Consider the following 12,323-nt stretch of genomic DNA (forward strand, 5'->3'; position numbering starts at 1 on the left):
AGGTCTACGGTCCTTCCTTTATCTAGATGGCAGCTCACCTCCTCATAGAAGGTTAGTAGATTGGTTTGGCAAGAATGATTCTTCATGAATCCATGCTGATTACTGCTAATCATAGCGTTCCCATTACTAAAATCTTGTATATAGTCCCTTATCATTCCCTCCAAGATCTTACATACTATTGATGTTAGGATAACTGGTCTGTAATTCCCAGGGATGTATTTTGCCCATTTTTTAAATATTGGTGCTACATTGGCTTTTCTCCAATCAGCTGCTACCATTCCAATTAGTAGACTGTCAGTAAAAATTAGGATCAATGGTCTGTGTACTGCTGTGGGGGTGTCAATTAATGATGCCCCCTCCCCCCAGGATCGGATCTCAGCGTGAACTGCCAAATGGTCCAGGAATCGGTTCACATAAGCGTGAACACCCATGCGATCCGATTCCAGTGCGGACAAAAAAAGGACACTTCTTTTTTTTTTTTTTTTTTTTTTTTTTGCACTATTTTGGTGAGAACGCAATGCGATTTCAGCCATACAGCGTTTTTTTTTTTTTTTTTTGTTTTTTTTTTTGTATGGCTGAATTCCCATTGCCTTCGCCCCAAATGCAATGTCTGTGAACCCAGCCTAAACCAGTATTATAACCAAAAATGTAATATATTGCAGCTTACCAATCATTAGATGTGGTGGCTGCATTTCTCTTTTTCCCTCTTTCTCTTTCTTTCCCTCTTTCTCTTTCTTTCCCTCTTTCTCTTTCTTTCTCTCTTTCTTTCTCTCTTTCTTTCTCTCTTTCTTTCTCTCTTTCTTTCTCTCTTTCTTTCTCTCTTTCTTTCTCTCTTTCTCTTTCTTTCTTTCTTTCTCTCTCTCTTTCTCTTTCTTTCTTTCTTTCTTTCTCTTTCTCTCTTTCTTTCTCTCTTTCTCTTTCTCTCTTTCTATCTCTCTTTCTATCTCTCTTTCTATCTCTCTTTCTATCTCTCTTTCTTTCTCTCTTTCTTTCTCTCTTTCTTTCTCTCTTTCTTTCTTTCTCTTTCTCTCTTTCTTTCTTTCTTTCGATTTGGCCAGTAACGCACCTCCCTGTATTCGTCCCTACTCTGGATGAAGGAGCACAGGAGGCCCAGCAGACAGCAGCATTGTCAGCCTTGTGGGGGGGGGGGGGGGGGGAGAGAGAATGTTTAAATGTACGAGGAGATTTAAACACCAGCTAACACTTTAAAATCAGTTACGGCAAACCAGTTTTGTTCCTTTTTGGGATGAAGGTTTTGCATAAATCAATAAAAGCTCATCGTTTGTAAGCAGCGGTTTGTCTCCTCCCTGTAAACATATACATTCTGCTGGAGAGCTTGTGCTTTTGAAAAACAGACTTGCTGGCTGGATTGCCAGATGAAAACAGATGAAAACAAGCCTAAAAGAGAAAACGAATGCAGCCGCCACGTCTAAGAATTGGTTTGCTTTTGGGTTTAATCCCCCCCCCCTTCCGGGTAAAAGGGCAGTGGGGGGCAGAGAGGAAGGGGTTAAGGTCAGAACTGATGATTGTGAAGCTGCGTTGTCCGTATCTCTCCTTTCGCATAACCAATATTTATTTTATCGTTTTTTTTTTTGCTTTCCAGAAAACATTCGGAAAGAAAAAAATGCAGCGCCACGCCGGTTCCTTTAAAGACGGTAAGTGTGCTATTCAACATTTATTGGTTGGGGGGGAGGGGAGAACCTCATAAATCCAGCCAATAAAATCTTAAGCACAGAGTTGAAGTGATGAATGACGTCTGTTAGGCCCTGAGCTGATCTGGAGAAACACAATTAAATTCTACGAGGCGGTATGAATAATGCAATGCGTAATTAATGCCGCTGAATTTTTCAGGACGCGCGCCTTACGATATATACGGTTATTTTAAAGGTGATTAAAGAGATTTGTGCCGATTGTCAATTTTTTGCTGGGCGAGGTGAGGAATAAATGAACCCGAGTCAGATGGTCCGGGATCTTCCGAGCTTTTTCTTTCATTTTATTTTTACCCTTCATATTAAAAAAATGCAAATACTAATAGTTTACTTATCCCACCAACACTCCCGATTTTTCAGATTTGGTTGTAAACCTCAGACATGAAACATGAACAAAGCACATCCCTCTATAGTGTGTACTTGTCTCAGTCCAGAGCACTAAGTGTCATTTCTGCCTGCTGCCTCCTTCCTCTGCTATCAGTATGAGTCACATCTGACAAGTTTTCCTGACACCAAGAGAAAAATGGTGACGGGAGGGGTGCCCCCAGCACGCAGCCTGTGATTGACAGACTTGGTTCTGTTGCTGTGTGAAGGAGGGTGTGTCCCTTCCCTCCAATCAGCTTTCACTGAGTTCTCCAGAGTGTAACTTCAGCTCACTGCCCCCCCCCCCCCTTTCTGGAAGCTCAGACAAGCTTTATAAATCATGCGCTTTTAATGAATTCAGAGAAGAGAAGACCGCAGATAAACAGGTACAACGTGTGTAGGAGGGTTTGTTTAACTACATGCCGACCAGCCACTGCAGTTGTACTGCGGCAGGTTGGCACGGCTGGGCGAATCGCTGTCATTGTACGTCGGCCACTTTTAAAAAGCCATAGGGGGGCATGGGCGACGCCAGAGCCAATGCGCGCAGCCGCCATGTCCACTGGCGATCGCTCCTCAGAGAGCCAGAACGGGGATCTGTCAATGTAAACGGATGGATCCCCATTCTGACAGGGGAGTAGAGAGATCTGCTATTCCTAGTGGTCAGGAACAGCGATCTCTCTCCTCCTCCTAGTGACCTAGTCAGTCGTCGTCCCCCCCCCCCCCCAGTTAGAAACGCCTCCCAGGGAACACATTTAACCCCTTGGTCGCCGTGTTAACCCCTTCCCTGCCGGTAACATTTATACACTAATCGGTGGATATTATTAGCTGTGTGTGTGTGTGTGTGTGTGTGTGTGTGTGTGTGTCAATGGTCCCAAAGTGTCCGATTTTGTATGTCACAGTCCCACTAAAAATCACAGATCGTCGCCATTACTAGTTAAAAAATAAATAATAAAAATGTCATAAATCTGTCCCCTATTTTGTAGACGCTATAACTTTTATACCAATAAATATAAGCTTTTTGCATTATTATTATATTTTATAAATTTTTAATTTTTTTGGATATTTAATTAAATGGCTATATATATATATATATATATATATATATATATATATATATATATATATATATATATATATATATATATATAATATACCCAACCTTTTCTGACATATTTTGTTGTTCACAAGTTAAAATAATTTATTTATTTTTTGCTAGAAAACTACTTGGAACCGTCAAACGTTTTGTGTAGGGTTTTTTTTTTTTTTTATTATTTTTTTTTTTTTTTTTTTTTTAGCAGAGACCCTAGAGAATAAAATGGCGGTCCTTGAATTTTTTTTTTTTTTTTAATATCACGCGTTTTTTTGCGCAACGGTTTTTCAAACGCAATTGTTTGGGGAAAAAATAGTCTTTGATGAATTAGATTTGTTGGGGGGTTTTTTATTTTATATTTTTTTTTTTTTTTTTTTTTTAATTCATTAAAGTCTATTTTTTCCCAAACTATTGCGTTTGAAAAACCGTTGCGCAAAAAACGCGTGACATTAAAAAAAAAATTCAAGAACCGCCATTTTATTCTCTATGGTTTCTGTTTTTTTTTTTTTTTTTTTTGTATTTTAAGCAGAGACCCTAGAGAGTAAAATGGCGGTTGTTTTTAATTTTTTTTTTTTTTTTTTTTTTTTTTTTTATGTCACACGGTTTTTGCGCAGTGGTTTTTCAAATGCAATAGTTTGGGGAAAAAATAGACTTTAATGAATTACAAAAACCATAATCTATATCTCAATTTTTTTTTTTTTTGGATAATATGAAAGATGTTACACTGAGTAAATAGATACCTAACATGTCATGTTTTAAAATGGTGTGCACTCATTGAATGGCACCAAACTACGATACTTAAAAAAATATCCATAGGCAACGCTTTGAAAATAGCTACAGGTTACCAGCACTTCTCCCACCACTTTGAAAAGTGATCCCGCAGCGAATCAACCCTTGGGATGACTTTTATAGGAAAGCCGGCCGCCTGGGAGAAAGAGAATGATACTGGGGTTATGGCATCTGGCTGCAGCCATAACCCCGGTATTTAACGTCAAAATCGTGGTTAATATGCCCAGTTAGGCGGTTGGTAAGTGTCATGTTATGCCCCATATTTAGAATGTAACGTAAACGATGCACGTTGATCATACAATCAGTGTTGGTTGCATTAACTATTTTTTGAAAAAAAGGAACACCAAACCACACAACAGATAATATATCAGCCCATATATCCTTTTATTCTTCACAATAAAGTCACAATCAGTAGAAGGGAAAGTGGCCAACCTGTTCCTGGGTCCAAAGCATCCCTCTTCCTCAAGGCTCCCAGACAGATGCACTATATTACCAAAAATATTGGGACGCCTGCCTTTACACGCACATGAATTTTAATGGTATCCCAGTCTTAGTCCGTAGGGTTCAATATTGAGTTGGCTCCGCCCTTTGCAGTTATAACAGCTTCAACTCTTCTGGGAAGGCCGTCCACAAGGTTTAGGAGTGTCTATGGGAATGTTTGACCATTCTTCCAGAAGGGCATTTGTGAGGTCAGGTACTGATGTTGGAAGAGAAGGCCTGGCTCCCAGTCTCCGCTCTAATTCAGTGTAAAAGGTGTTCTGTCGAGTTGAGGTTGGGACTCTGTGCATGCCAAGGGGGAATTATGGTGTGGAGTTAGTTTTTAGGGGTTGGGCTTCCAGTGAAGGGAACTCTTAAGACATTTTGGACAATTTCATGCTCCTAACTTTGTGGGAACAGTTTGGAGATGGGCCCCTTTCTGTTCCAACATGACTGCGCACCAGTGCACAAAGCAAGATCCATGAAGACATGGATGAGCCAGTTTGGGGTGGAGGAACTTGACTGACCTGCACAGAGTCCCGACCTAAACCTGATGGAAAACCTTTGGGATGAATTAGAGCGGAGACTGTGGGCCAGGCCTTCTTGTCCAACATCAGTGTCTGACCTTACAAATGGGCTTCTGGAAGAATGGTCAAACATTCCCATAGACACACTCCTAAACCTTGTGGACGGCCTTCCCAGAAGAGTTGAAGCTGTTATAGCTGCAAAGGGTGGGCCAACTCAATATTGAACCCTATCCGAAACCATGATTCGGACCGAGACAGAAGTACAGTAAAATCACGCTTGTTTAACAATAAAAGTAAATTGAACAAACTCCGTCAAAACATAGTCAAAGTTTGGTAAACAGAACCTATAGTCAGACAAGCCAGGAAGCTAGGGAACAGCGTAGTGATGCAGCAAGCAGGATCTGGAGCCAGAGGCAATGTCAGCCAAGTAAGTCTATAACAGGAACACGGGAAATGGTCTCTGTGATGTTGACCAAGACGAAGGCTGAGATCATCAGGGCTGGACGGTTTAAGTAGGCAGGACTGACTAGCAGGATATCATCAACAGGTGAGTCACTGTGGAGAGATAGGAGCTGGCAATTATCCGGCAGCTGAGCAGCCAGCTCAGAGAAGGAAGGGCTGAGCCCAGCCCTGACACGGACCAAGACTGGGATGCCATTAAAATTCATGTCCATGTAAAAGGCAGGCGTCCCAATACTTTTGAAAATATAGTGTATTTCAAAGAGACAGAGGAGGGTATGCAGAACTTGATGGCCATATAGTAACATTGCCAGATGGAAATATCAGTATGGAGGTCACACCATAGTCCATATTGGATTTTTTTTATCATCCAAGTTTGAGCGCTGATAAAGGAGGATGCTTTGGGCCCCCAAAAAATGCGTTGGCTCCTTCCTACTGATTGTGACTTTGTTGTCAAGAATAAAAGTTAATGGACTTTCAGTTGATTATCTGGTGCTTAGTTCCTTTCATTGACACAAACTCCTCAAGTTGGGTGGGTTCCACGCTTTTGTGGGACCATCCCTTCCCCACTTTGTGTCTCCAAGGAGCCGAGATCCATTCAACAAGAACCGCTATCAACTAAAATCTAAGCTCCAGGTCCAGCACTTCTATCCCTTGTATAGGCCTTTAAATACTCCTGCTCAATCCTCTGTTGTAATCTTTGCTGGTTTTGTAGGGCGCGATGCGTGCAGAGACTTGTAGCTCACGCTGTGATCTAGAACACGTTCATACCCGTACGGAGACGGGACAAAAACGTCTGGGGTCAGGAAGGAGGACGATCTCCCGCTTTTTTTAACTTTTCTGGCCGAGATTTGGCTCTGATCTACAGAGTCTCTTCTATTCAGTAGAGAAAGGAAGCTGTGTAACATTGCAACAATGACACGGCCTGGTATCTCCACCCAAAACTGAGCACATGGTGACTTTTGTATCTCAGCCCATTCCCACAAAGTAGCGAGGAGGCCAACACATTGCAATAAGTAACAACTGATGGGATGAATCGCCTTGTATTGATGGGATGAATCGCCTTGCATTGATGGGATGAATCGCCTTGCATTGATGGGATGAATCGCCTTGCATTGATGGGATGAATCGCCTTGCATTGATGGGATGAATCGCCTTGTATGGTGTTCTTTTATACTCGGTGTGATTTTACAATAAAGTTTGTTCCGGAGCACCTAGCTAGCGTCAGCTAGATTCTTGAATGCTCAGCTATAATATCTGGTTCCTGGGTTCTGATTGGAGGAAGCTGTACATCTTGACAGAAGCACCCAAGCTGGGCGCTGGGTGGTCCTGTCACATAGACATGTGCATTTCGTTTTTTTCCGATTCGAAATTCGGACGAATTTTGATTATTCGGACATTCGGATGCATCCGAATTACCGAATTGCAATGCTAACGAATTCAACCGCATTCGGCCGAAATTCGACTCAATACTGGATTCAAAATGATTTCAACATGATTCGAAATTATTTCAACCGCATTCGAAATGATTTCAACATGATTCGACATCATTTCAACCACATTCGAAAATATTTTGTGACCCGACTTTAGGGCCATGTATCTTGGGGTCACTTGGTGCTAGAAACTCAAAATTTGGATATGTTGTAGTGCTAGTACTATTGTGTTTGCGTACTAAAACCCCGAGATATGTGGCCCCAAAATCGGGTCACAAAATGTCATTCTCTGCTGCAGAAAAGTGCTTGACATTTTGTGACCCGAATTTGGGGCCACGTATATCGGGATCACTTGGTGCTAGAAACTCCAAATTTGGTATGCTAACACAATCATACTAGCACTACAACATATCCAAATTTGGAGTTTCTAGAACCAAGTGACCCCGAGATACATGGCCCTAAAGTCGGGTCACAAAATATTTTCGAATGCGCTTGAAATCATTTCGAATCCTGTTGAAATATTTTCGAATTTTGGTTGAAATATTTTCGAATGTGGCCGATTTTTTTCGAATTCGGTAGAAAACTAAACGAAATCCGAAAAACTAATTTAAGGAAGTTAACGAATATAACTAAACGAAATTAATGAATTAACGAATTAAAACGAAATGAAACGAAACAATTTTTTTTTCCTTTTGCACATGTCTACTGTCACAGTGTGGCTGAGGGTGGGACATTAGATTGTAAGCTCCTGTAGGACAGGAGATGATGTGAAGAGAGAGTGTCTGTGAAGAAAGCACTGAAAGATGAAAGAACCCAACTGATCGTAATCAGGACAATGTGGGCGAGGCAGTTTTGAGGGCTTTAGAGTGAAAAAATGACTTCACATTACCGGGATATTCCGGCAGAGCTGGAAGCGATTAGTGACATTCTACTATAGAAGGCCTCATTTTCTAAGGAGAGGAAACGCATTAACATTATTGGGTCTCCTTACCTAGTCTAATCCACAGATTAAATATATAGGTTGGGTTATTGCTAAATGGCAGCCCTGAAGTGATATTGTGTTCTTCCGTGACGACAACAGAGGGTGGAGCTAGGAGTGACAACCAAATAGACATTGTATATTGTATTACATGTTTGGGGTTATGTGACCAATGTTCAAGCACAGTTTTTTTTTTTTTTTGTATCTGTCTACCTATAAGACTACTATTCTGTGAGAGTGTGTGTATGTATATATATATATATATATATGTGTGTGTGTATATATATATATATATATATGTGTGTGTGTGTGTGTGTGTGTGTGTATATATATATATATATATATGTGTGTGTGTATATATATATATATATATATATATATATATGTGTGTGTGTGTGTATATATATATATATATATATATATATATATATATATATATATATATATATATATATATATATATATATATATATATATATATTATACTCACAAAAGTGAGTACACCCCTCACATCTTTTGTAAATATTCTCTTTCATCTTTTCATGTGACAACACTGAAGAAATGACACTTTGCTATTGGTGTGTCACCTCATCCCTTTAAACCCGAACACATTAATTACACGGGTTCTGTGGCTGATTAAGGTGGTAATTTTAAGTGGTTGTAAACCCTTACAAACCGCTTACCTGTAGATCCAAGAAATATCTCCTAAACCTACACGGTTTAGGAGATATTTGCCGAAAGACAGGCACCGCTGTCTACGGCGCATGCGCCGTAGACAGCGGCGTGCAGGCGCACTGAGCACGCCGCAGTTATCGGCTTTATGCCGCAAGTGGCGGCTCCTGTGCGCGGGAGTGACGTCATCGTGGCTCCGATGAATGACGGCGCCAGAGCAGCGAGACCAACCAAGAAGATGGAGGCTCTGTACACAAGGGGACAGCGGTGACTTCGCTGGCTCCTGTGTCAGGTAAGTGACACATAATGGGCTACTATGCGATGCACAGTAGTCCATTATGCTTTACCTTTGCAGGGAATCAAAGAGGAAGTAAACCCATCAGGGTTTACTTCCTCTTTAAACTCACTTGGTGCCTTATCTGCATTTAATTAGCCTCAGAACCTGTGTAATTCAAAGGTGTTTGGGTTTAAAGGGATGAGGTGGCAACTCTACTTGTCTACAATGTAAAGTAGTGAGTGTACAGCTTGTATAACAGTGTAAATTTGCTGTCCCATCAAAATAACTCAACACACAGCCATTAATGTCTAAACCGCTGGCAACAAAAGTCAGTACACCCCTAAGTGAAAATGTCCAAATTGGGCCCAAAGTGTCAATATTTTGTGTGGCCACCATTATTTTCCAGCACTGCCTTAACCCTCTTGGGCATGGAGGTCAGCAGAGCTTCACAGGTTGCCACTGCAGTCCTCTTCCCCTCCTCCTTGATGACATCACAGAGCTGGTGGATGTTGGAGACCTTGCGCGTGTGAGGATGCTCCACAGATGCTCAATAGGGTTTAGGTCTGGAGACATGCTTGGCCAGTCCAACACCTTTACCCTCGGATTCTTTAGTAAGGAAGTGTTTGTCTTTACCCCTGTACACACGGTCAGAGATTTCGACAACCAAATCCGTCGGATTTTGTCCGAAACTGTTGCATACACACGGTCGGACTAAGTTGTCGAAAAATCCGATCTTTCAGAACGCGATGACGTAATTTCGTTACAATGAAACTACGTTCAGGCTAGTAGCCAATAGCTTTGATGTAGGAATTTGATCTGAGCATGCGTGGCACTTGGTCCGATCAAAATTCGCTACACATGATCGGAGTATGTCCGATCGAACATGTTGGAAAATTGGGTCCGACGGAATCAGTCCGATGCATACCACACACAGTCGGGATTATCCGACGACACGGTCCGATAGGACACATTCCGACGGATTCTCCGACCGTGTGTACAAGGGCTTTGAGGTGTGTTTGGGGTGGTTATCATGTTGGAATACTGCCCTGCGGCCCAGTCTCTGAAGGGAGGGGATCATGCTCGCTCTCAATGAACTGTATCTCCCCAGTGCCGGCAGCACTCATGCAACCCCAGACCATGACAGTCCCACCACCATGCTTGACTGTAGGCAAGACACACTTGTCTTTGTACTCCTCACCTGGTTGCCCCCACACACACTTGTCACCATCCGAACCAAATACGTTTATCTTGGTCTCATCAGAGCACAGGACATGGTTCCAGTAATCCATGTCCTTAGTCTGCTTGTCTTCAGCAAACTGTTTGCAGGCTTTCTTCTGCTTCTTTCTTGTGCATCATCTTTAGAAAAGGCTTCCTTCTGGGACGGCAGCTATGCAGACCAATTGAATGCAGTGTGCGGGTTATGGTCTGAGCACTGACAGGCTGACCCCCCCCCCACCCCTTCATTCAACCTCTGCAGCAATGCTGGCAGCACTCATACGTCTATTTCCCAAAGACAACCTCTGGATATGACGCTGAGCACGTGACCTCAACTTCTTTGGTGGACCATGGTGAGGCCTGTTCTGAGTGGAACCTGTCCTGTTATACCGCTGTATGGTCTTGGCCACCGTTCTGCAGCTCAGTTTTAGGGTCTTGGTAACCTTCTTATAGACTAGGACCATGATGGCGAACCTTGGCACCCCAGATGTTTTGTGACTACATTTCCCATGATGCTCATGCACTCTGCAGAGTAGATGAGCATCATGGGAAATGTAGTTCCAAAACATCTGGGGTGCCAAGGTTCGCCATCACTGGCCTAGGCCATCTTTATGTAGAGCAGCAATTCTTTTTTTTTTTTTTTTTTTTTTTTTTAAGATCCTCAGAGTTCTTTGCCATGAGGTGCCATGTTGAACTTCCAGTGACCAGTATGAGAGAGTGAGAGCGATAACAGATTTAACACACCTGCTCCCTATTCACACCTGAGACCTTGTAACACTGTAACACTGAGTCGCATGACATTGAGGAGGGAAAAATGGTTAATTGGGCCCAATTAAAATTTCATTTAGAGGTGTACTCACTTCCTTTGTTGCCAGAGGTTTAGACATTAATGACTGTGTTGAGCAACAAATGACATTTTATTATATTGTATTTTTATTTTTTTCTGTTTTGTTTCTATTCTTTTTTGGATTTCATGTTTCGGAAGATGTTCTACTCTTTTCTATTCTATTTTGTGTGTGTGTGTGTGTGTGTGTGTATAATTTTTTTTTTTTTTTTTTTAATAAATTATATATATATATATATATATATATATATATATATATATATATATATATATATAATGTAGTGTGCGTGTGTATGTAGCGCTGGTAATCCTAATGAGTACGCGCTATATGTTTAAATTTTAGTTTTTGCCTAAAACTGTAATGAGTTTTGGGACTAATTGTGATAAATTGTACTTTGGCATCAGTTTGGCTGGGCTGTATAGAAGTTCTGCCTGGTCATAGGTGGGGTTGTACACCTGTGGAAAGGGTATTGAAAGCGGTCTGGTTGGACGCATTGGGTACCAATCAGTGGGAGTTTGTCTCCCTGCGTAATCTGGGAAGGGGTACTTAAGGTGCCAAAGTCACGTGGTTCGGGGTTCCGTTTCAGAAGTTGCTGCTGACTCCGTGGTCCTCCTGACCATCCCCCAGGGGCCCTCATGGCCTGGGGTGCGGATCCATCCATTTCCAAGGCTCAGAACTGGCTAGTTCAAGGCACAGTAACTGGAAGGAGGATTCTAAGGTGTTCAGGTGCCGTCTCGGGTTTGAAGAGGTCAGGCAACTCTACATGCGACCAGGGGAGGACTCTTTAGTAAGAGGGCCACGCACATGGCTGGCTGCTCGGTAAGTGCCTGGAAGCTGAGCTGCCATGGACATTGATTGAATCCACAATTCTTACAGTATCCCCAGACCGGCTGAAAGATTCTGGTACAGTAAGAAAAGTTCCTACTTCTACCCTTCCAGTTGTAACTAAGTTTCCAACCAAGTCTGCGTGAGAGACTTTGAAAAGCCATAATTACCTGTTGGCTGCTAAACCCAAAACTTAAGGATTTATCCAACAGTTAGAGTCCAGTTGCAAGCGGCTGGATTGCGTACATAGAGAGAGACTTTTATTGAAGTCAGCAGTTCTAAGCACCTGAGCTAAATTCTACCCTGATACCCTCTATTCCCAACTTAGAGACTGAGTTTGTTCAATCGTTTTATGCAAAATAAAAATCCTAACAAGGAATTCAAGTGTCGGTCTCTACAGTTACTGGATCATCAACCCTGGGAACCCCTAGACAAGGACAACGAGTACGAGCTGGAGGAGGTAATCGGTAAGCCCAGAAAAATTCAGCCACTCCTTCGGGGGTAAGTGCTCCATATATGTAGCACTAACCCCCGAAGGAGCTGCTGGTTTGATTGGGCTTACCGTTACCTTCGTCTCCTTGATTTTCGTCTAGGGGTTTCCCGTGGTAGATGGCCCAGAAACCTAAGAGACTGACGACAGATCCACATAACTACGGTTTTTGC

The 12,323-nt window shown here is 42.1% G+C and overlaps 1 protein-coding gene across 2 annotated transcripts in view; it reads left to right on the forward strand.

Moving 5' to 3' along the window:
* Positions 1-12,323, forward strand: part of ARHGEF16 (Rho guanine nucleotide exchange factor 16) — an 80,007-nt gene that overhangs the window by 24,052 nt on the left and 43,632 nt on the right. For both annotated transcript variants that reach the window (XM_077458224.1, XM_077458225.1), the window contains exon 3: positions 1,604-1,655. In XM_077458224.1, the coding sequence (XP_077314350.1) occupies positions 1,604-1,655 (52 nt within the window). The remainder of the gene's footprint in view (positions 1-1,603; positions 1,656-12,323) is intronic.

Source organism: Lithobates pipiens, unplaced genomic scaffold (assembly GCF_037356315.1).
Source record: "Lithobates pipiens isolate NorthernLeopardFrog02 unplaced genomic scaffold, aLitPip1_a1.2 Scaffold_27, whole genome shotgun sequence".
Lineage (NCBI taxonomy): Eukaryota > Metazoa > Chordata > Amphibia > Anura > Ranidae > Lithobates > Lithobates pipiens.